General features: G+C 38.6%; 1 protein-coding gene across 1 annotated transcript; it reads left to right on the top strand.

The window, feature by feature from the left end:
* Positions 1–255: 255 nt before the first annotated feature.
* Positions 256–17,286, top strand: LOC145332037 (uncharacterized). The gene is made up of 9 exons (XM_080176945.1): positions 256–293; positions 1,131–1,169; positions 1,578–1,603; positions 2,679–2,949; positions 10,104–10,264; positions 10,621–11,070; positions 11,984–12,072; positions 14,156–14,271; positions 15,143–17,286. The coding sequence occupies exons 1-8, from the start codon at positions 272–274 to the stop codon at positions 14,208–14,210; spliced, it is 1,113 nt and encodes a 370-aa protein (XP_080033071.1). The 5' UTR covers positions 256–271; the 3' UTR covers positions 14,211–14,271; positions 15,143–17,286.
* The last annotated feature ends 8,876 nt before the right edge of the window (positions 17,287–26,162 follow it).

Raw genomic sequence — 26,162 nt, 5'->3', positions numbered from 1 at the left:
TAACGATTAATAATGCAACCGATTAATATCCGCTGGATTAGAACCGGTTCTCAGTCATACTTCAAAATCATGTATAGAATCGTATTATGGATAATTTTCCACGAATATTAAATTAAAAATCTAACAAAACTGGTCTTAATCTTTTCATTTTAATATCCACAGAAAGCTGTCTATAATACGATGCTATAAATAACTATTTTGCATATAAAAACATTCTAAAAATGAATAATAAGAATCCTAAATAATAAACTTTGTATATTTAGAAAATCTGATGAAATTTCAAAAATGCACAGGTATCTGTTTTTAGTAGCAAGGCTATTCTATATTTCACTTCATGTTCGTTAGTCCATCCATCCGTCAGTTCGTCCATGAGTCCGTTACGCTATGGGGGAAATGTATTTTTCTTACTAGAAATTTATAGGCTGTCTTTATGGGATTGTAATTTTTGTATTTTTTTCCTCTAATAAACATCTGAGGTGAATTCTTTAAAAAAAAACTTTTGCCTTACTAAAGTTTTAGTATGACAAAATTATCCCCTCTAAATCTTTAGCGAGCCTCACTGATTTTCGTGAGGCAATTTTTTTAAAGAATCCACCGCTCTTTAATTCACTTCGTCAGTATTACCATCCATGATTATTTGTGCTCCATTACATATGGATTTTGTCTTCCTTGTTACTATACATAACTTCAAGTGTTTGAAGTGAACAAAAAAATAAAAATTTGTATACTTTATAAAAATCAAAATGACGTGTGTAAGAATATAATACTTTGGGATGAAAATTAAACAATTTCATATTCATAATAATTTGATAAATTGTCGAAGGATCCAATAGTTTTAGTATCTGTACTCTTAAAAATTAATTCCTTCTGCCAGTTATGCCAGTTTTTTAGGCAGCTTCGCTTCTGCTCTGGCCCCATTTTCAACTTGTGGCTCTAGCTTATATAAAGTAACAGGATCTCTGTCTCACTCCTATTCTACTAGATCAACAAACTGACCAGTAATTGAGGTTTATATTAGCAACCTACATTTACATTAGATTTTCCCCTTTTAATATATCCGTGTATATCCTATATCAATTACCAGATTACAGTTAGTAATCAAAGGTGAAATAAAGAAAAATATATTTTAGGCACAACCATCATACTATGTTGTTCTCTGTTATCAAGGAATATTCTCATTCAGATTAAATCATATAAGTTTTAGATTTAAAAAAGAAAGAGATAGTATAAATAGACATCATAAAAAAACCTTTCTAAAAATAAATAAAGGGAGAGGTTAGGTGTTTTAAGGCATAAAAACATGAGTAGAACGATAATATTCACAAAATATGTGTATTCCTTATGTTATTTAAAAACCCAAAAAATCATCGAATGCTTCGCTAATGTCAAACTGACAATAAGAACAAAATTTACAATTATAAAGAAAATTATTGGAAAGAGTTTCAGAATCACAACTTTACGGAATTTTAACACAACCTACCCCTCCCTTTATTTTCTCTATAACGTGAATTCAACGCGAATTATAGAGTAGCTTCTTTACTAAAAATCATAAAGTGAATTTGAATATATCAATAGGAGTTTGGCAAAGACTTATTATCTTCAGGTAAATTGCATCGTATTATAGACATAGTTCCGCGGATAGGAAATGAAAAATTATAAGATTTAAACTAGTTTTGTTAGTCCGAAGGCTCATGCTTACAAAACTGGTATTAATATAATAACTTTTTTTATATTATTTATGAAAATTGTCTGTCATACGAGGCATCAGTATTCAGTAATAATCCAGCGGATATTGATCGGTTTCGAACCCATTGTGGAAAATAATGACTTGCCATTTTCCTATGAATTAATCTGCTGAACACTGATCTCCGTTCCCTAATTTTGAACACAGTAATAGTGTCTGACTGATTATGACGTAACAAAAAAAATTAGCCAATGAGAGGCCGCTATTGACCAATGGTAAAATTTATAGTGGCCTCTCATTGGCTAATTTTTTTTGTTACGTCATAATCAGTCAGACACTATTACTGTGTTCCTAATTTTGAAATAAATTGAAAATATTGGATACTGGGTACTGGTAGCCCCACAGGGTTGGTGCAATGCATGTATTGACCTTGCAGAGTTAGGGCATTTTGAAGTGGTGAGACAGAAAAAGAAGTTATTCCCCCATATCCTCCATATTTTAAATTTATTTCCAAACTAAATGGAGGGGGGAGGGTCAGTGCTCAATTGACACTTTTTGTAAAAACCCTAATTATTTATACAAAACATTATATTATTTCCCATTCATTTATATTATTCTAGCGGCTACGCCCCCTAGAGGCCTCTAGGAGCACTTGAGGAGATGGGAGTTTAATTTGTTAACCAATTTTTTTATTTTAGATATTTTTTAAAATTTTGGGGGGGTGACCCCCCTCATTTTAGATTTTAGTTTAAAAAATAAATTAAAAAATTGGGGGGGGTGATTTTTTCTAGGGGTATTTCTTTTGGGAGGGTTGTGGTACCCTCCCCCAAAATAGTTATTTTATAGGACTTATTTGAAGCTACCCTGTAAAGGAGAACCTGATCGGTTCAGCGGTTAGCGAGATCCTTCGGTACTAACACACAGACAACAATTAAACTTATCAAAATAACTGAACTTCTTTTTTTAATATTTTTTATTTTATGGCTTAATTTAGGCTCCTGGTGATATTCTTGCTGAACAGTCTAACAAAATTGATAATGATGACAGATTAGATGACCTTGATTATACCAATGAAAAAGCATTTGAAAACAATGAAGAAACCAAAGATATTCTGGATCTTGAAGTTGAAAACAAAGATATTGAAGACATCAGCCAAAATGATTTGGATGTTTACAATCATGAAGCAGTAAAGAGAGGATTTTCTTTTATTCAACCTAAACGCGGGTTTTCTTTTGTCAACAGAATTGTCCACAACAAACCATTAGGTAATGAGTACTTTTTACCCGGTTCAGTTGATAAGGTTTTAATTTTATCTGCGGCATTAGTAAAATTGTACTGTATTGGTTTAGTTTGGGAATTTCCACTATGTGAGAGGATTCAAAAGGGGGGAGGGGGATGATTACCTTCCAAAATATTTCCCCAACGGTCCAAATCTGGTAAGCCGAGCGTTCTCGGCCCACAGGGTAACGAGTTCGGATTCAACGAGCCCTAGCCTTTATTTATTCTACCAAAATAAACAAGCAGGATTCAAGCATACAGAAATTATATATTTAAACTGAATAATATTTACAAGTTATGTTTACTATATATATACAACGGATTATAACAATGGTTAGGTTTGAAGGGGGTGTGGGGCGCTAGGGCTTAGCTCCCGGCGGTAGACAGGCTGTGGGGGCAGCGGTGGTAAAAGGGGAGGCAACGCCTCCCGGTTATATAAGCGCGTGAGGGACGCGTGATAGTTGCATGTTTGAGTCCCCTCCCCACATTTAGGCAGGCCAGTTTGACCGCTGGGTTGCGGGGTCAACAGCGGTCATGAGATAGATGGTGATATAATAAGATTAGTGCAGGGGGTTTGTTATCATAAGTCACAGCGAAGCAACTCTGTAAACGGCCTGTCCGTCTGGGTGTCGTATTACCACAACCTCCCCTTCAAGGGTTGCGTGGCTCCTGAGCCACCAGGCCTTGAACCTGGGGATACGACAGCCTATGCCTGCGCAGGACAGGCAGTTCTTGGGGCACAGCTCGATGGAGGACAGCTCGGGCTACACAGGCTCCCTGGGACACTCGTTGCTCGGTCTGACTGTGGTTGGTTATCAGCATGGTCAGCTCCTGGTTGGCTTCTAGGCGTGGGTTGGCGACGGCCAAGCCCCGCCGCTGGAAATTTTGCCTCGTCTGCAGGATTAGCTCTGTCTCGGCTGGTAACTGGACACGGAGGCCTAGGCAGACTCTGGTGGTTCCTAAGGGGGGAATGACGATGGCAAAGGGCGCATAGAACTCCATGGGGGCGCCTGCTTGATTCAGGTTGCTTGGTCTCCTAGCTCCTACCCGGATGGGGATGGCTGTCATCAGCAGGGGGCACATGGCTTCAGCTTCATCTTCTGGGGCGGCCTCTTCCATCGCAGTGGCTGGTTCTTCTCCTACAGGCTCGCTGCTGGCTGGCAGGTTCTCCATGTCCGCGTCAGGATTCCAGATGGCATCTCTGGGTGGCTCTGGAGCGGGCGGCGGCGGCGGTGGTTCGTTGGGCTGCTCCTGCAGGTTCTCCTCTACTGGGTCACGATCCTGGCCGCTAGGCTGTGGGGCGGCTGCGGCTGGCTGGTGCACTGGGAGCTGTCCTGGGTCGCTAGCTGCGGGCGCCGCCGCTCCAACTGGCAGCTCAGTGGCATCCTCGTCGCCGTCCATATCAACTTGGATGTCTGCTGGGATCTGGTGGGCAGTCACATCTCCAGTGTATTTGCGCAGTCGGCCTACATGCGCGGTAACTTCTGAGATCCTGGCTACTGGAGAGGCAGGTTTGATGACATAATGGACTTCTGTAGCTTTCCTCACTACTTTCCAGGGGCCAGTCCATCTCTTGGTAATCTTGGCTGCCTTCCCTGTCACCAGGCGGGGGGCCAGGTACCAGACCAAGTCTCCAATCTCATACTTGGCCGTGCCTTCGTAAGCTGCCGCGCTCCTCCGGATGGCTCCCTCCTCCTTCTGCTGGATGGCATCATACACTGCATAGTAGCGCTGCAAGAGAGCTTGGACGTTGGCTGGAACTGAAGCATATTCGGTCTCTGGCAGCCGTAGGACCATGTCCACCGGAAGTTTGGCCTCTCTCCCAAAGAAGGCCAGGAACGGGGTCACGCCAGTGGATCTGCAGGCCTTGGTGTTGTATGCGAAGGCGATGGCAGGCAGGTGGGGCTCCCAGTGGTTATCGTCTCTGTCTAGGAACAGGCGCATGCCTGTGTTGAGCGTCCTATGAAACCTCTCCACTCGGTTGGACTGCGGGTTGTAGGGTGGTGGATGTGTCAGGCCAATCTCAAGCCTGGAGGCCAGTTCCTGGAATACCTGGCCGGTAAATTCCATTCCATTGTCGGAATGGATCTTCAGGGGGCATCCGAACGTGGCCAGGTGGCGGTGCAACAGGGCTTCAGCCACCGTGAGGGTGCGCTTGTTGGGGATGGCGTAGAGGCTGACAAACCGGCTGAACCCATCTTGGCAGGTGAGGATGTAGCCGTTCCCAGCTGGGGTCTCTGGCAGTGGCCCCACCAGGTCGATGAATAGGACTTGCTGTGGATACCCCTGGCGGGAGGGCACGTGGATCCCCTGCTTCAGTCTCTCCTTGGTAACTTTCTGGACACACTCAGGGCAAGTTTGTACCATCAGACGGACGTCACGGGCCAGGTTGGGCCACCAGAAGTGCATGGCAACGCGGGCGATAGTCGCGTCCATCCCAAAGTGCCCAGCCATGGGGGTCCCATGGGCTAGAAAGAACGCGTCCTGCTGGAGGGCCGAAGGCAGCAGGTATCTTGTCCTCTCCCCTGTCAGAGTCTGGTCAGTGGTGGTGAGGCAGCCATGCTCGTCAAGCCCCAGGGCTGGGAAGCGGCTGGCGTACTGCTGCTCGTCTCGTTCCTTGCCACGCAGCTCAGCCTTAGTTGGGGCTTTGCCATCAGCCACCCATTGGCGGACACGGAGCAGAAGGGGGTCCTGTGTCTGGGCCTCCAATACTCTAGCTGGATCCAGTCGGGCGGCAGGGGGCCGGCTAGCTGCGGACTCCCCTAGCTGGCAAAGGTTGTGGATATACTCAGCCTGCTCTGCTAATTCTTCGGCGCTAGCCGTTGGCATGTTGGCATCTTCCCGGCGGCTGAGGGCGTCGGCGTTGGTATTCTGGGTGCCAGGCCTGTGGCAGACGGTAAAGTCTAAGGCCGCTAGCTCCTCCTGCCAGCGGGCCACCATCCCTGTGGACGTGTTCAGTGATTTCATCTGTAGCAAGGCGGAGGAATCAGTGTTGATCTGGAAGCTGCGGTAGGACAAGATGCCGTGGAATTTTCGGATCCCATACATAATGGCGGCCATCTCTCCCTTCCAGGACGGGTAGCGCGTCTCAGGGTCGGTTGTCTTGCGCCCCACGGCGGCAATCAGCCTCTCCTTGCCATCCTGACATTGACTCAGTATGGCAGAGATGGCGCGGCTGCTGAAGTCTGTGGTGAGCTGGAACACCGCTGGCAAATCAAACCTGGGCGGCGCTCGGATGGGGGCCTTGCGGAACTTGTCCTTGAGTTGCAGCAGCTGGGCTTCCATCTCAGGCGTCCAGGTTAGGGTCTTGGCCGTCTTCTGCCGATTCATCTCGTAGGTGAGGTCTGCATACTCTGGGATGAACAGGCGGTAGTATCCAAAGAACCCCAGCAGCGCCAGCAAATCCTTGGGGGTGCTGGGGGCTGGCCAGTCCAAGATACGGTCAATATAGTCCTCCTGCATGGCTATCCCCTCACGGCTGAGGGTGTGGCCCAGATAATCCACCTTGGATCGGAACAGCTTGGTCTTGGCTGGCTTGAGGCAGATCCCTCCCCTGCGGTGGGCTTCCAAGACCTCTCGGAGCCTGGCCAGGTGGGCCCAGGTATCCTGGTGGAAGGTCAGGACGTCGTCAAGGTATGACTGGAGGTTGGCTGTGCCTAGTGGGTTTAGGACCCCTGCAATAAACCTGGAATAGACAGACGGTGCCGTAGCCAGGCCAAAGGGCATCCTTTTCCATTGATACAAGCCCCTGGGGGTGGTGAAGGCGGTGCAGGGCCGGCTGTCCTCGGACACACGGATGGTGTAGTATGCGGCCACCGCGTCTAAAGCACTGTAGACACGGTGCCCGCCAGCTCGTTCCACCAACTGCTGGATCCTAGGCAGGGGGTAGCTGTCCAGTTCCAGGCACTTGTTGAGGGCTCTGTAGCAAGGGGTCCTTGCGTAGGAACTCATTGTCTTCCATCTCCAGGGCCTCCCACAACTCCTGCATTTCTGGAGGCTCAGCAGGTTCTTGGAACGAGTGGAGACGCAGGGGAGGCGTATCAGAGACCTCTAGAATGTCAGGTTTGACCAGCTCCCCAGCCACTGGGAGGCCAGCATCCAGCAAGAGGGGCATCTCCCCTTCATTGACCACCAGTACTCTAAACACAGTGGCGGAGCCAGGCCTGTGGGCATACAGGCCCTCTGGGATAACAAGATCCTCCCCAAACCTCTGTTCTGGGGCAGCTAGTTGGATGGCATCCTTGGTGCGATGGCCTACTAGCTCAACAGGGACCGCCATGACCCCGCGGCCAGGCAGGACCACCCGCTTGGCTGTGCGGAGCTGGGGTGGCTGGCCATCAGTTGGGGTGACAGCGCTTAGCCTATACGTGGCTGGTGCGGGGTCAGCTTTGGCTCCGGGACCCACCGGCCGCGACTTGACGGGCTCGGCTTCTGGAGGGGCTGACGTGTCGGAGCCAGGTGTGGCTCCGAGGGCGTCCGGCCACGATTTGACGGGCTCGGCGCTGGGAGAGGCCAAAGTGCTGGGTCCAGCTTTGGCTCCGTGGGCGTCCGGCCGCGACTTGACGGGCTCGGCGCTCGGAGAGGCTGAGGTAGCGGAGCCATGCATGGTTCCGGAGGCAGCCGGCCGCGACTTGACGGGCACGGCGCCGGGAGAGGCTGAGGCCTGAGAGTTGAGTGTGGCTCCGGGTACATCAGACCGCGACTTGACGGGTCTGGACTCGGGCTTGGCTGGTGGACTGGCTGGAGGTCCCAGGTAGAGGGGGCCAGGTGGACACGGCTGGCCGTTGATAAAGGTGTCGGCGGAGAAGATTGGTTCTGGAGGGCTGGCAATCTCAGGGAACGTTGTTGGCAGGCTCTCCCTCGGCACCCTGGGCACTGGGGGCAACCCCATGGCTAGCAGGTTAGCTCCCTTGTGTGCGTTGAGCTCAGCGTCCACCCAGTGTGTGCCTTTCTCAACCACACGCGGCTGCTCAGGCAGGGGGCCTGGCAGAGGCCCCTCATAACTTAGCTCTCTCTCGGCTGTCTCCCGGTCAATGGGGACGCCACGGAGTGGGATAAACTCCCCACGCACCCACAAGCAAGGTGGTTGCATGTCGAAACAGAGCCTAGTTCCGAACTCCTTGAGAAAATACCCTCCTAGGTTCAGAGGGTGTGAGAGGTTCCGGACCACAGTCACGTGGTATAGATGGAGTATAAGAGTGTGTGAGACTGCCATATATAACTCTTTTAACTTTCCTATTACCTGGAGGGGCTGGCCTTCCTCATTAGCAGTCAGGATTTGGGTGTTGTCCGGAATCAACATGCGTTGCACGCCCATCGCGTGCATGAGGTGCTCAGAAATTACAGCAGACCCTGGTACACGGTTGCCAGAATCGATCATGGCATCAACCTGTACATGCTGGGCAGGGTCAGGAGTAGGAAACCTCACCCTGACATGGCAGGGGAAGTGGAGGTCCTGCCCTTGAGACAAGGGGGCCTCTCGTTCGGCTGGGGTTGGCAGAAACTTTGGTGGTGGCCGAACCGCAGCTATGGTGGTATCGCTTACCATGGTGGCTTAGGCTGTAGCTTCGAATCACTAGAGCTTATTAATTATCACTGGGTCAACAATTTTATATTTATTTTTATCACTTGGTTGACATTTATACACACTTATGTGTTGTTATCACTAGGAGCTCTAGGTGTGATTCTGGAAGCACTGGCAGCAGGGAATGTCCGTCCTGCAAGGTTCAGAGGGGTGACGGCGGTAGGGAATGACCCGTCCTACAGCGCCGCTGGTTCGAATCCCGAAAATGGCGGCAGGGAATGGCCCGTCCTGCAGCGCCTCGGGTTCGAATCCTGGGAGGCAGCGGCAGGGAATGTCCCGTCCTGCCGTGCCTGTGGCTCAAAATCTGCTATCCGTCGCAGTGGTAGGGCTTACTTGTGTGCTGAAGCTTCGCAGCCACACATTGCCTTCTTAGGGAGACCAGCACCCAGCTGTCTGTCTCGTAGGTTTGGCCTGGGTGTCCTGGGGCTTGTCCCAGCTACACTTGCCAATTTAGACTCAGTTCTGTAGCCGTCTGAGCTAAATTATCCGATTGCCGTGGCTGCGCACCTAGCGCTACTCCTACACGGCACGGAAAAAGCGTCTTAACTGGCGCTTTTAGCAGGCTAAATCTGCTTGCCGTAGGCCAGAGGCCCACATATTGCGTTCAAAATGATGGAAATTCGACCTAAAAAAAGGCCGTCTCACGGGTCAGTTGGCGGCTGATTGTCCCCTTACTTGCCAAAGGGTCCAATCAGAGGTAGAATAGGCTAGTTTCTGTAAGGCTCGATTGAAACACGCTGACACCAAGTTCTGGTAAGCCGAGCGTTCTCGGCCCACAGGGTAACGAGTTCGGATTCAACGAGCCCTAGCCTTTATTTATTCTACCAAAATAAACAAGCAGGATTCAAGCATACAGAAATTATATATTTAAACTGAATAATATTTACAAGTTATGTTTACTATATATATACAACGGATTATAACAATGGTTAGGTTTGAAGGGGGTGTGGGGCGCTAGGGCTTAGTTCCGGCGGTAGACAGGCTGTGGGGGCAGCGGTGGTAAAAGGGGAGGCAACGCCTCCCGGTTATATAAGCGCGTGAGGGACGCGTGATAGTTGCATGTTTGAGTCCCCTCCCCACATTTAGGCAGGCCAGTTTGACCGCTGGGTTGCGGGGTCAACAGCGGTCATGAGATAGATGGTGATATAATAAGATTAGTGCAGGGGGTTTGTTATCATAAGTCACAGCGAAGCAACTCTGTAAACGGCCTGTCCGTCTGGGTGTCGTATTACCACACAAAGTCCTTTTTTGAAATTTAACACAAAAAAATGAGAGTTAAATCATGTCTTCAAAAGAACTATCTCTATTTTTCCAGTATGGATTTAAAACCCGACTAATATCCGCTGGATTAGAACTTGTTAACCGCCATTCTTAAAAATCATGTATAGCATCTTATAACAGAAATTTAGCTGGAATAACAAAATAAATACCAGTTTTAATAGCCCGGGCCTTCACGAGGTTAACAAAGCTGGTTTTCATCTTATAATTTTCATTTTTAAAACCGCGAATATCTGTCTATAATACGGTGCGATATGTAACTATTATATAATTAATAAGGTAAAACTCAAGCAAAGCGCCGTTATTCATTCGCTGATACTGAAAATGGTGATGAGCCGCATATCTTTTATGGACGTACTTTCCTCCCCAATAAGCTGATCCATCTTCTAGAGAAGCAGGGCTGGACAATAATCAATCCGAAGATGTTGCATACTATGAAGGTAGGATTTTTTTGTTGGTGGGTGGTGATAGGTTCGAATCTCTCACACTGTGTATCATATAAAAAGCAACAGGAGGTGGGTCTGTCGATTTTATTTTTGTACATGCTTGACCGTCATTTAATTCTAGAAATGGATATAGAAATGGATTTATTGACAGGGGGGAAATTTGTCATCAAATTAATATGGACATGATTTGTTGGTCAAATCGTTCATCCAGGAGGAGGGAAGGAGATGGGATAAAGGTGAGGTAGTGGATGGGAGTATAGTTAATTTAGCCCGCTGCGAGTTTTATCTCATTAGAGAAAATGGCATGCAATCTGGTGCAACTCCAAGTTAAAATTTATCCATTATTCTAGCTTGGTGAACAGCAAGACTGGAAGCCCACCATGTCCAAACTTATGAAGCGTGGCTTCTCATTCATCAAGCCCAACTTTGACATTGAAGAAAAGCGCGGATTTTCCTTCATAAAACCAGATTTTAAAAGCGAAACAAAACGCGGATTTTCCTTTATAAAACCCAACTTTGATAAGGAAGAAAAGCGCGGATTTTCTTTTATAAAGCCAGATTTTAAAAGCGGAGAAAAACGCGGGTTTTCATTTATAAAACCCAACTTTGATAAGGAAGAAAAGCGCGGGTTTTCATTTATCAAACCTAATTTTGAAAACGAAGAAAAACGCGGGTTTTCATTTATCAAACCTAATTTTGAAAATGAAGAAAAACGTGGGTTTTCATTTATCAAACCTAATTTTGAAAACGAAGAAAAAAGGGTTTTTTCCTTCATTAAACCTTTATATCCTAAGCAGGAAGGTTTCAATCAACTCTGATAATTAGTATCTAGCTTTATTATCCATATATAAAAGTAACATTATGTCCTAACTGTGTGTCTGTTTGTGTTTCTGTCAATGTGTAGTTGTACTGTATGATCCTGTTTACTGATAAATCTATATGATTCTCCTTTACAATGTAGCTTTTCCTAGGTCCTGAGAAGGAATATAAATATTTTGTGGGAGAGTAACACAACCACCATCCTAAGAGAAAAAAATTTCACAGTGAAAGGGTCAACTTCCCTCTCTCCCCCTCAAGTGCCACCGGACGCCTTTAGGGGCGTAGCCATCTATAATACAAAGTAAAACGATTTATGTCTGTTAATTTGTACCGAAGGATCTCGCTAACCGCTAAACCGATTGGGTCCTCCTTAAAAGGGTAGCTTCACATAATCCGGAGGAGGTTTATAACTATTTTTGGGGAGGGTACCACCACGCTCCTAAGAGAAATCGCCCCTAGAAAAAAATCCCTCCCCCCCCCCAAAAAAAAAATGAGATTGGGGGGAGGTCGACCCCCCTTTCACACACCCCCAAAAGAAGCATTTTGGGATTAAAATCTCCCATCCTCAAGTGCCTCTAGAGGCCTCTAGGGGGTGAAGCCGCTAGTTAGTTTAAATAGTATTATATTATAAAATTTGTTTTGGTCATTCTAAAGAAAAATCTAGTTTGTAAGCATGTATTTATTTTAGATGATCAACTTATGGTGGAATTTTGGCTAAAAATTATATAACATGTTTTTAAATAAACTGTGTGTCATAAATGATTTAAATAATAGGATACAAAAAATTATAATGTTAGTTACAGGTTCTGTAATAGGTTAAGTAGTTTAAGACATTCTTATTTTTATCTATAAAAAGTTTTTTGGAATTGATTGACCAATATAAACCAACAGGAAAAGAGGCGCAATGCATACACGAAACTGTTGTTAGATAAAGAAAAGAAGCCAAAGCGTGGATTTTCCTTTATAAACCCAAACTCAAAGGAATAGATTAAAAAATAGATGTTAAAATTTTAAAATTGGACTCTGATAGATTAATTAACAGGGCAGATTAGATCAAAGATTCCCAGTGATTGCCATTCATTAAAGGTTAGAAAGTCTGAGATCTAAAGGGACAAGACACTGGCCGATAAAATTATGTATATTACCTATGTTGATACACAAAATAAACCCATCTGTTTATTACAATAAGTTGTTGAAACGGTTGGACATTCAACTAAATGAACCAACCAAGCAAAACTATTCAAAAAGGTTTAATGATAAGATAAAATTTTCCAGTATAGCTTCGAAACCGATTAATATCCACTGGATTAGAACCAGTTCTCAGCTATACTGAAAAATCATGTATTTTATTACAGATATTTTTCGACGCAAGCTGTTGGAAAACTGTTTATAATATGATGCAATAAACAACTATTTTAATTCTTTTAGCCAAAAACAACTAGAGACTACTGTTTTGGAGGTTCCAAGGGTCATACAAATGATGAAAAAATACCTTAGAAATTGATTAATTGTGTTGGAATCAGGGATAAGGGATGGGAAACCTGACCAAAAATTAGGTCTCAGCCTCCTTTTTAAAGTGATGGGGCAACTTTTCTTTTTTGCCTATAAAATCAACTCATTTCCTCCAGTTCCTTATTGGCTGTAGTCCAATATCCAATAGCCTGAAACTTGCTTTTAGCATTAACCAATTAATTAATAACCGACAATTCCTCCAGTTCCTTATTGGCTAAATTAATTCAAGCAAAAATAAATTTCTGTATAAAAACAATGGAAATTTTCTGCTATAAGAATGACAACAATAGACAACGTTCAATCACATCAATTTATTATTAAATCTACACATTAATAAATGTCCATATAGCAAAACATAAACAGAGAGATCGTTTTTTGAAGACTGAGTAGGATTCAACATTTTATAACCCACCTAAATGATTACAAATAAAAAACTAGTTCAATATGTAAATAAAAGTGTACTGTGTTTTGTTTAAAAAAATTTCATTAATTTTGGTAAAAATTATTGCACACTTAATTGAACTTTTCTGTTAATTTTTAACGAAAAATTAATTTTTTTAAAATTCTTAATTTATATGAATGCTATGGAACAATTAGTTAATAGAATGTAGCCCATGTACTTATTCAATTCTACTTAATTTATTTATTAAAGCTGGGGGGCTAAAGTGGTGTTTATTTCTATATACAAATTTTGGGATGAAGTAGATCCCCCCTTAAAATGTTTGAAAATAAATCAGATTTAACAATCTAAAAAAAAAACTTTTTTTTAAATGGGGCGGGGGGGGGGTTGGCGAAGTAATGACCATCTTAACGGGATTCTACTTAAAGCCACTAACATATTGGTTCTTTGAAAAGTTTTTATTATATTTTATGCTAGGTGGAATTAACTACCTGAATTCTATTCTATTCTTTTTTTCTATGCATTCATATATTAGCTATTTCATCATTGTTCATAGTTTTCAAATCAAACTACTGCGTCATCCCGAAACTGTTTTTTTAGGCCTAGTTGGAAAATAGGCCTGGAATAATATTTTCTTACGTTCCCATCCCTTATCCCAGGGTGGAATAAGTTAAAAAGGCATAAAAATATAAGGTACATTTTTGGCTAACCCTTCCCAAATTTTGTAATCCTTGTTATTTTAAAACTTTTTTTATAACCTTTTAGCTTTTACAAAAGAAGTTTACCTAACACTTTGAAGTTCTATTGTACATTTCTATCAAGTATAGTTGGAAGGACGTAGGTACCAGGTAGAGGACATTGAAGTATTTATTACACTAGTCCCCAAAGTTTTATAAAAACGTTTTCTTATTCATTGGCCTAACAATTTAGGGGACTTTGTTGAATTTTGATTGGTTGGTTCATTGAGATGAGTGTTCTAACGTTCTAACCACTAATTGTAATCTAGATAAGGGGTAATTTTATGTTTATCATTATTGGGTATGTACATCAATTAATCGACCATTGTCTTATCCTTCAGATCACTGCGTAGGGACACATTAATCTTAATATTAAATCTTAACTATTCATCTATTCTTTGCTTTATAATAACAGGAGGAGGAAAATATTGAATTTAATGATGGTGCGAAAAATGAAGATTTTCTGCATTAGAAATATATTTAAATTGAAACACAGTGGTTGGTTGTGCTGTAACATTTGTTAAATTCTAAAGGTATTATTCTTTGAATTGTATTTAATTATTCTTTTTTTTAAATGGTTTCTGTATTATTTTCACTTTTTTCTGAAGCTTGTGAAAATATCTTTTTAAAAGCGAAGTTTTTGTATAATTTGGGTCTATCTGTAGATGACCGTCGTTAATTTAGAAATGTTAGAATTGTCCTATTTATTTCAAACTTTGTATAGCAATGTCTAGGCAGCGTATAAACTCTAGCATCTTTAAGTATCCGCTTGCCTCACTGACCAATAAAATGTTTTGTATACTAATGTAGATTCTAATTTGACCCATTTCAAATTCTTAAAATTTCCTAGGAGGGAGAGTTCAATTAAATAAAAAACACTCTCTTTCTCTATGTAAACATGATATTAGGATCAACTACAGTTCACGGTAAAATATTTCTGGCAACGAATATTTACAAAAATCTATGAATTGTGAAGGCTGCTAGCTGCCAAACGGCTGAACGTACAGAATATGCCTGCAAACTGTTGTAAGCGGCGTAAGAAGGCCTACAAATAATCTGGAATAGCCATAAATCAATAATGTATAATTATCTCGCAGTGCAGAGAAATGCGCGAAAAATACCTATTTTACGCTTTTTTTCTTCAGTGAAGCTTTCCCTGTGCATCATTGGAACTTGGCTATTCCAGATTATTTGTAGGCCTTCTTATGCTGCTTAAAATGGTGTGCGGGTATGATCTATACGTTCAGCCGTTTGGCAGCTAGCAGCCTTTAAAATTCATAGATTTTTGTAAATATTCGTTACCAGGAATATTTTACCGTAAACTGCAGTTGATCCTAATATTATTATTTATTTTATGTTAAAAGTCTTGTTTTCGTTACTGTTGTCATAATTGTTCTTTTTTAGACACACAGAGACTGCAAAAGAGATTTCCTGCCGTGCTGATATTAATTTGTAAAATCATGTTGACTATTTTTATATCTTTTCCAGTATGGCTTCGAAACCGATTAATATCCGCTGGATTAGAACCAGTTCTCAGCCATACTGAAAAAAGTATTGTATAGCATCGTATTACAGACAATTTTACACGAATATTATAAAAAAAAACATAAAATCAATACCTTTTTTTGTTAGCCAGGGCCATCGGCCTTTTAAAATTAGTTTTAATCTTATTTTTTTATTTTAATATCAGCGGAAAGCTGTCTATAATACGATGCGATAAATAATTAGTATTTTACTTGATATGTTTCAAATGATTAAATTATTTTTTTCATCGTAATTTCACTTTTATATTGCTCTTAATAGTTTTTTTTTCTTTTTGTGAAACCAAATAATCTAATAATCATTTTAGTTATGTTTCAAGAAATTTATTGAAGTTTTTGGGTTGTAATCATTTTTTCCAGTATGGCTTCCAAACCGACTAATATCTTCTGGATTAAAACCAGTCCAGACGTCCAAAGGGGGGTGGGTAAAAAGGGGATTACCCCCCCCCCTCCCAAACGAATTTAGGGGGGGGTAAAAAAAATTTGCGGAGCGCTTCGCGCGCCATTTTACCTCCTCCCCCCCCCAAAAAAAAAAAGCTTGGACGCCTCTGCTCAGCCATACTGAAAAATCATGTATAGCTTCTTATAACAGAATATTTTTGATGAATATTAAAATATAATTAATACCAGTTTTGCTGGCTTTGGCCTTCGGTCCCTTGGATCTAGCAAAATTATTATACTATGCAATTAAATAACTATTACTATATACCTCCAACTTTTTTAGTTATAAAGCACACCGTGGACAGATTGTTATTGTCATTAAAACAGCACAATTAATTTTCTAGATTTTCATTTATTTTCACTTTTTTCTATTTGTAATGAGAAAATTTATATTTTGTTTAAAATGAAAATGAAGGGCTTTTTCTCTTGGGAGGGTGGGACCTTCCCCCAAATTAGTTTTAAACCTTTCCAGAGTCAATTAGAAGTAGTTTTACCTCAGCTCTGTCGATGTTTTTAGTAGCGAAGCTACTCTATAATTCGAAATGTCCGTCCGTCTGTCCGTCTGTCCGTCCGTCTGTCCGTCTGTCCGTCTGAGACAAAGTGGGGGAAACGTGATTTTCTCGGCTCCTAAAAAAGATAGACAGCTGAAATTTTTAGTGAAGATTCTTATAACATATGCCCATCTAATCTTTACATTATTTTGTCCATCTGTCTGTTGTTTGGGGTGCTAGATCGATTCCTAGATTTTCATGTTTTTGTAATTTTCTCAACTCCTTTTTAAGATAATGGGCTGAAATTTTCAGGGATTGTTTAAATTTACATTCTACATATTTTCTTTAAGTTTTATTACGATTTTTTTATTAGTTGGGGTGCTAGATCGATTCCTAGATTTTTAGGATTTCTATGGTTTACTCGATTCCTATTCATAATTTGTGGCTGAAATTATCAGGAATTGAATATGCTCATATTCTACATATTTTTATCAAGTTTCATTAAGATTTGTTTATAAATTGCGATGCTAGATCGATTCCTAGATTTTAAAATTTTCGTGGTTTTTAAGGTTGCGTGATTTTTAAGGTTTCCTTATTTCCCTATTTTATCAACATTAATGTTTATTGCATGAAACTGCTTTATAGCATTTTTTTCCGATATCCATTCATAATTTTTGAGCTTCGCTACTTATGGATGTTGTCATCCTTGTTATATTGTTTTCTATTCTTTTTTTAAAGCTATGCGTTTTTTAAAACTTAATACATAAAAATTAATACATGTTAATATAAAGGGTGATATGAGGAGAGATATCATCTTTTAATATTAAAATCTTTAAAATATTAAAATGTTCAGTTTCTGGATTTTTTGTACCATGTGGAGCTATTACCTTTCATTAAACTGAGACCCAAGGTATTTAGTTCTATGTATTTATAGTTTTACTATGAATTGTATTAATATTAATAAAAATAGCAATAAATATGTTTAATAGTGTATGTAAACTGTAATATGAGTCATGACCCTATATAATAAAATGTATATGTGATGAAATTGTGTATTTTTTTGTATAATTTAATATGTATACTATGTAGAATGTTTAAGCAAATATTAAAGAAAAAAAATTGTTTGACTTTCTGAATTTTCTTTTCCTTAACCTTGAAATCTTTGTTCAGTTTAGTAAAAACAAACATGACAATATGAATAATAAGAGATATAAGTTTTCCTGAATTGTAATGTAGGGAGTAGATTTGAAATCTGCATCAAATTTTAAGGATTTTTTATAAAATTCGTTTTTTGTATAATTCTTTATCTAAAAGCGGAAATACAAATTAAGTTAATTAATTTTGGCATCTGTGATTGGTGGATTTAAAAAATCTGCGCTCTGATTGGATGTCGTACATCATTCAACCAATTTGAGCGCAGGTAGTTTAAAATCCACCTATCCTATTGGTCAAAATTAATTAACTTAAAATGTATTTTCGCTTTTAGATAAAGAATTTTACAAAAAACGAATTTTATAAAAGGTCCTTAAAATTTGATGCAGATTTCAAATCTACTCCCTACATTAAAATTCCGGAAAACTTATATCTCTTAATGAATAAGTAGCAAAGCACATTTATATTGATTGTCTTTTAAGATTAAAGTTCAAGCCTTACATTCATTAAACTAATCGATATCTAATTATTTCGATGTTATACCAGATTTTCATGTACTCTAATAAAATGATACCCACAGCTTACTAAGACAACGATACTTCCCATCCACCTTTTTCACCCCATCCTCTCCTCGCCTACTGTCCAATAAATGAAGTCCACTTCAGCAACCTAAATAGACGATAAATTTTCCAATACGTTTGAATCTATTGTTGAATGATAAATATATTCTAATTTATAAATATGTCGAAAAGAATATCACGCAACCTTCTCAGTGATGGTTCTAGGTTGTTTGCAAGGAGAATGGATATAAAAATTCGTGGATACTGTAATAGATTCTCGGATACCCTTATAAATCTTTCTCGTATTCATTCGAATCCGGTGGATAGGAACCGGTTCTCATCCATACGAAAAAACTATGTCTAGCATCGTATTATATCCAGCTTTCTACGAATATAGAAATGTACAATCATAAGATTAAAACCAGTTTTTTTAGCCGGTCCATGTACTTTCTATATCCGCGGAAAGCCGTTTATAATACGATGCGAGAAATACCTATTCTCACTTTGATAATATTTCGTTATACACCCCCCCCCCCCCTCCACTATAAATTTATCCTCACCCCCTGACCATGAAGGAACTTTTTTACCAATATTAGAGAACTATATTATCAAACTAAATTAACGACATAAAAAAAAACTGTCATAATATCCACGTATTCCATATCCATTACTGTAGGGGGGGGATTTTAGGATGTAAGGGCCCTATAAATGTAGTCTCGTGGATGTATCATCAATTTTTTTTAAAAATCAACTCTCCCCTCCTAAAAGTGCCCCTAGAGGCCTCTATGGGCGAAGTCGCTAGTTGATAATAAACTAGAAATGAAAATCTATGTTCTAAAATAATAACAGTGAGTCAATCTTTATACCTTTTTGGTGATATGTTAATTGAAATACTTTTTCCTCAAATTTTCTGTACCAATATGTAAGGTATTATCATCAGTCAGGAATATATGACCATAAAGCCAAATATAAAATAATGAAGAAAAAGGTCGTCCTAGTTTTGCTATAAATCACTTAAAGGTTTCGTGATTTTCTTTCGAATTGTTTCATTGTAAGTAACAGCGTAAATCAGCTTTTTTTCTTCATTAAAACATAATTCAAAAATTACTTTTTATCCATATTTTTATCTTTTCTGATTAAAACACAATTATATAAGCAGTTTTGTTTTTCTTTGCTATTCTGTTTCACAATCCCCTGAAAAAAGTAAATATAAAACTCTATGGATTTTTGAGAGTCATGCACCCTTCCGTTTCTATTGGAGGGGGGGAGGCTTAACCCCCCCCCCCGCTCCATATTATATCACCTCCTTTTAGAGATAGATGACTTTAAAAAATTTAAATGCTGATAAACCTTAAAATTTTATTACTTCTGCGAGTTTCTAATCAATTTGGAGGAGGCAGGCAGAAAAAAGCACACATTTTCTGATTAATATTAAAGCATCTTTTAGTTGAGCTAAAGAGCCAAAGTATTTTGTGCAGCTTCTTTTTTTTTCATATTGAAGTTCCGACTGTAAAATTGTCACCCCAGACCTTTATTTGTAGGTTAAACAATAGACATACTTTAGACTCGCTACTCGATGGCGAGGCAAAATTATTTTTGTGAAAAATCATCAAAAAAGCTTATTAAAAATCTACAAAAAATTAAACAAAATCATATGTTAATAACCATTTTAAGATTTTATTTAATTTTTGTAGATTTTTATGCGATTTTTGAGGATTTTTTACAAAAATAATTTTGCCTCACCAGCGAGTAGCAAGCCTAATCTTTTTTTTCTCAAAAAACGCGCGGCTAGAGCTAACTACACATGAAAGAATAAACTTCTTTGTAGAAAATATATTTCGCTTTATTCAAGCCTGCTCAATTCTATAAAATAATAACCATATTTGCAAAAATTCTTAAGAAAACAACAAGCTTCATACTAGTTAAAATTAATATAAGTTTAACAAAGAACAAGTTAAAAATATTAAGTACTTTGAAAAAAAGAATTTTTAAAACAAAATAAAATCCAAATCTTTTTACTTTGAAATATGGTGTACCTAATTGTTTGAGAGTTTATGTACAACTGAATTATTTATTGTAAAGGAAGGGGGGGAGGGTTAGCAGATGAAAATTGGCGGTCAAACTTTTAACAGTGGTAAGAATTTATACAACAACAAGGAAGAAAATATTCAAAAGTTTGGTTGGGTTAGCATTTTTAAAAAAAAATATTGCAATTTGCAAGTCAAATAGGTATAAATTATGTTACAAGAAAAAACAACATGTATTAGCAAAATTTACTTTCATTAACAAAAATATATAACAATAACAATAATTTTAAATTTTAAGAATCCACCTCTGTTTGAAGCTTTCTCATATATGACGAAATTTTTGAGCAAGTAAGTTTGATTCAGTAAAGCTTTGTACTAAGAAATGATATTGTTAACAGCTGACTTTTATCTATGTATGAAATGTGTACACAATTTTAATCATGTAGGTTCCGATGCGATTCTCCTGTTGGCTCAATCAGAATTACCTCTCTTGTCTTACTACCTTTATTGCTTAAAGAAGCCTGTATATCTTCTCCGGGTAGATATATGGTTCAGGAAAATTTTTGTGGTTTTTATTTTTCATATTTAAGTTCTTAATATAACACAATTTGACCGCTTTTATTAAGTAACCTTTGTCTTTACGTTCTTTTTCTATCAGTAATTAAGTTCATGACAGACCAGAGCTGGATCTTTAAATCGTTTTTATAGTGCGCTGAATCGGGGCGATTCAGAGGTGATTTGTAGGTGCGCTGGTGGTTAGCCACAGCGCGCCTATAAAACATTGATATTTAAAAGATTTTCGGCGCGGTGTTGTTAAATCGCTTGCGACACTCAATAAAATATCGATCCGCGCCAGTACAACTTTATTACATAAGCCGTGTCAGTAAGGCATTTTATGTAAAATTCCGTGTCAGCATGGTATTTTATATAAAACATTAATATATAATTTATTTTAAAAATAACTATAAAAATGTTTTCACAATAGTTTTGCAATAAAATATTAAAGTAATTAAAAAAAAATATTTATTTATTAAATAAATCACCCCGATTTAAACCGGCAATGCCACTCGGTGAGTGGCGTTGCCGCGCCGGGCCCGCGCCACTGCCCGATTCAAATCGCCCATGCAAATTCGATTTAAAGATTGATATTAATAATTTGATGGTGCGCCAAATTAAACGCCCCGGTTTAAATCACCTATAAACGATTTAAAGATCGAGCTCAGGATGTCTAAGGGGGCCGGGGGTTGGTAAATAACCCCCCCCCCCCGGAAAAAAAATGGCGATTTCTTTCTCTTGGGAGGGTGCCATTGTGATGGTACTTTCTTCAAAGCTATTTATAAACCTTATCAGAAACCATGAGAAGCTACACTTTAAAGGATAATCATATTTATTCAACAGTTAGTGAGGAGATGTCATGTATAGGAATGAGATACTTCAATCTATTTGATAGTACTTAATGAAGAAATACACCATTTTAACTGCTGAGGGACTGCCAGTAGACCCAATACCCCAAATTTAAAGCCTTCAGCTTCAATAACTAAAAAGTTATAATTCGTTTATGACGGACAGATGGACGGACATTTGAAATAAGAGAGTAGCTACGCAACTAAAAAGAAAACCGATATTTTTGTATTCATTAATTTTTAAAAGCAAAGCTTTTCTATAATTAGGGTCGGTCCGTCCGTACAAATTTGTATGTGACCTAATTATCCGATTGGTCTGATTTTTGGTAAACTGATTCCTGGGACAAAAAAGTAAAATATTATAAGCGAAGCAACTCTATAATCAAGTCCTAAAAATGTAAGTATTTCCATAATCATTATCCTGTATCAAGCAGTTTTTCAACAAATTTACTTACAATTTTGCTTTGACTCTTATACATTCGCATTCTGATTATTCAGTTCTGACATTATACAAGTTTTAATGTCCGTTTGTCCTACCGTTTCAGAGCTTCGCTTTTATGGATGTTGTCATCCTTGTTTAGTATAACTTTAGCAGGAGGTGTTTGTGAACTTGAGAAACCAGCGTATACTATAAGATCTCTTTCTAGCACTGCTATGTATCCGGATAAACGGATGAACAAATAAAAAAAAACTTTTATTTCTTTGTTAATAAATATATTCAGACTTTGCAATTCTTAAAGCAGGTAAGTATATGTTTTTTTAAACGAAGCAAGTCTATAAGTTATTTTTATAAGTTATTACAAGTAATTTTTTAGTCCTGGGATGGTTTTAGGCCATTTTCTGCCTCCTTCTTAGCCATTTGAGTACAGAGTTTTTTATGCTAGTATAGCGCAGCCGCTTGTTATTTACAATTAATTTTGTTTAAAATAATAGTTGAAGAGAAGTTAGATAACATTCAATATGATATACATATTAATTTTTTATTAGGTGCGTGACTTTTTTTTAATATTCATTACTTAGAGGTTCAAAACCAGTTGGAATTTTTTTATCAAAATAAATCTAATCCTTTTCAAAACATTAATACGGTTTTCTTATTGAAAGTCCATATAAAGCATTTTGTATTTAAGTATTTTTTGCACTTCTATATAATGTTTAATATTAAAAAATTTCTTCAACAAAATTTATTAATGTTCGTTTGTTTGGTTGTCTGATTTGGACCAGCTTTGCTTTCATGGATGTTGTCGTAGACAGATAATAGATAGATAACTATCTACCGTGTTGAATACAAAATACAAAAGGAGACTCCCCCCACAAAAAAAAGATCACTCCAAATTTTTTCCATACATTTTTTTTATAAAACTGAAATTAAAAAGGGTAGAGATCAAATTTCCACTTTAGAGGCCTCTAGGGGCGTAGCCGATGGTAAAGATTTATTGTAAAAAAACAGTGTTACTTCTAAAATATACTAGAGGGATGGTTTCAAAAAGTACAAACGCTCTGGCATGGAGGAAAGGGACTGAACAGTAAATTCCCTCAAAAATTTACAAAGTCATTTGACCCTTCTGTAGTTAAAAAATAAGTAATGACAAGTTTAAATCCTTGTTCAATTAAACAGAGTTACAATTTCCAAACATTTCCACCATTAAGTTTCATCTTTAAAGGGTGATTTGACTTATAAAATGTTCACCATAATTTGATCATTGTCCCACCCCTTAAGATCCCTGGCAACTATGTTACGTAAGCAACTAAATTACATGTACAAAGAAAGCTTCACAACCAGTGTTGCGGAGCCGGGAGCCGTGGAGCCGCCATATTTTGCTGGAGCCGGAGCCGTAATTGTCGTTAAAAAACGGCTCCGGCTCCGGACTGGATAAATAAAGAGATTTTTTATATATTATAATTTGGTAGCTCTGTTTTGTCATGTGCAATTGCCCCTTTTAAGTTTTCAAGTCCATTTTTATCAAAAATTGAACTTTTAAAACCTTCAAAAGTCAAAAAGAAAAAAATATGTCAAGTTTTCTTGATTTTAGGTCGGATCCGGAGCTGGAGCCGGAGCCGGAGCCGCCATCGTAAAAGACGGCTACGCAACGCTGTTCACAACCATTGAGAACGGGTTTCAAAGTTTTAAAATTTTGCCTAAGGGCAAGTCTAGACGCACGCCGCACAGCTTACTTTCTTTGTAGTTTAGTCTTTGTTTTGGCGTACTATGGCTAATATTTTAATGGTGATTAGTGTATATGTTGTTTAAAAAAGTGGGGTATAGTCCTTTCCACGACATCCCTCCATAAGGAGCGATTAGTCGTATTTCTAAAATGGCTTTTTATAGGTTATTTTAGGTTATAGTGTGTTAGGTGATTGCCCAACAGGGTTAGGTAATTGGCCCCGCAAGGTTAGAGCCCCCCGCAGGGGCTAGAAATAGGATAAAAGCTACTGTGAAAAATATGAAGAATCGCTCCTTATGGAGGGATGTCGTGATAGCAAGAAAAACACTGCCCAGACACGGCGGCTCGCTCACTTATAAAAATGGGAAACTTATAAAAGTTTTACTCAACACACGAAATCGTAACAATTTTCATGAGAAATACGCATTTTATAAGGCATACAAAATGCTCTAATTTTCGTTCTATTTAACGTAATTTTATCATTTTTTTTGCTGTTTATTTTATTTTACATATACTTTTATTATTTTATCAAAAAAAAATTTATCTTTTTTCATCATTTTTTGGAGAAATTTATGCTTAAACTAAGGGTATCTTTAGACGCAAAATTGACGCACTTAGAATAAAAAATGCGTATTGAGTACAAAGGGGGGATAATTTCAAGTCATGAATGTTCTAAAGATATCTTTTTTTCCATAAAATTTTAATGTTTAGTCCACCCCACGTCACCCCGAAAATTATATATCAATTTAGGAAGATAATTTTTGTAGAATAATTACAGAATTTACAACGTTATGGACTCTGAAAGTATAGTTAAGATCAAAGGCGTGCAAAAGGTTGGTATAGGGGTTGTTTACACCACCCTTGTAAAATTAAGGGGGATGGATACACCTCCCTAGGTTTTCACCCATGTCCACCCTCTTGACAAGAGCCTACACCCTCAGATACACCCCTCTATAAATTCCAAGGGGGTGTAAAGGAAATAAATTTACACCCCTTAAAATAAAGTGGGGTTGGGGGTGTTTAAGGAGGGTGTATATAAGCAAGTCACAGATTCAGATAATTATATGCTATCTATTTTTAGATAAATTAATTACCAGACTTTACTAAAATAATCTTGCAATATTCTGTACAACTGTACTGTACAACTTTTAATTAGTAAATTGGGACATGAGGAAGCTCTCATACATATGTAGGGGGGGGGGGGGAGTTAATGCAACCATCCCATAATCAATTAATCCAAATTTTGTTATGAAAATTGGCATGTGTAATCCTTGGTAGGTCTGTTTTTCAAAATTTAACAAAAAGTTAAGCTTAAGGGGGGGGGGGGTTAAGGCAACCATCACGTAATCAATGCACAAATGGCACTGTTTGCTCAGCTGTTTAGCCGTTTTTGGGCTATTTTCAGGGCAAATCCATCAATAATCATGTAGGAATCATCCATTAGGGATAGGTTTTAATGGGTGCTGAGCTGAAAAATACTACCAAAAATAGTGGAAGCTGGGTAATGGCTTATAAGGATATAAAAAAATTGAATATTTCCATGGAATTAAACTTTTCTTAATTAACATTATAACTTTATGTCATGGACATATTACTAAAAGAACTTTTTTTAATTTCTAGATTTCGCTGTCATAACAGCTAAAAACTGCCAAAAATGGCTGAGAACAGCTGTCAACAGCCAAAAGTATATATTGTAGATTAAATCATCCCGCCCTGGAAAAATTTTGATAAAAGTTTTGCCCCCAGTAAAAATTGGTTGATTTAAGCAAAAAAATGACCCATGCTAAATATTTTTCAGTGATGCAATAATTGTGACCTCATGAGCACTGCAAAGTTTTTGAAATCTGCAAAATTCTAGTATGTCAATATAAACCTGAAATTTACCAAAAAAATGGAGCAGTCTCAATTATAACATATGAAGGTGTAGCAAGTAATCTGCAAAGTCAAATTCCATTTTTGCAGAGTTTTTCTTACATAACTTAAAAATAAAAATTTTAATTTGGTTTTCATTTAGATGCAGTAACTACTGTAACCAGGCAGTTTCAAAATTTTAGCTCAATATTCAATCAATTTTGCTCACCTTCCAACACTAAACCCCCTTTATTGATAAGAAGACCATTAATTTTATTTGGGGTTTCCCTCAAAGTTTTTACACAGATAGTGTTAGTATTTATAGTAAATTGTGACCTCAAAAATTGTATTATATATATTTATGCAATTTTGACTTTGGAAGATGTGACATGTCTAGTAAGAGATATAAGTTTTCCGGAATTGTAATGTAGGGAGTAGATTTGAAATCTGCATCAAATTTTAAGGATTTTTTATAAAATTCGTTTTTTGTATAATTCTTTATCTAAAAGCGGAAATACAAATTAAGTTAATTAATTTTGCATCTGTGATTGGTGGATTTAAAAAATCTGCGCTCTGATTGGATGTCGTACATCATTCAACCAATTAGAGCGCAGGTAGTTTAAAATCCACCTATCCTATTGGTCAAAATTAATTAACTTAAAATGTATTTTCGCTTTTAGATAAAGAATTTTACAAAAAACGAATTTTATAAAAAATCCTTAAAATTTGATGCAGATTTAATTAATGATAGTTTTGCCCTGAATATAGCCCAAAAACGGCTAAATGACTAAGCCGC

This window comes from Acartia tonsa, chromosome 11, assembly GCF_053477335.1.
Source record: "Acartia tonsa isolate MP-2025a chromosome 11, ASM5347733v1, whole genome shotgun sequence".
NCBI classification, from domain to species: Eukaryota; Metazoa; Arthropoda; class Copepoda; order Calanoida; family Acartiidae; genus Acartia; species Acartia tonsa.
The sequence above is the reverse complement of the archived record's forward strand: the minus strand, read 5'-3'. Positions and strand labels throughout refer to the sequence as shown.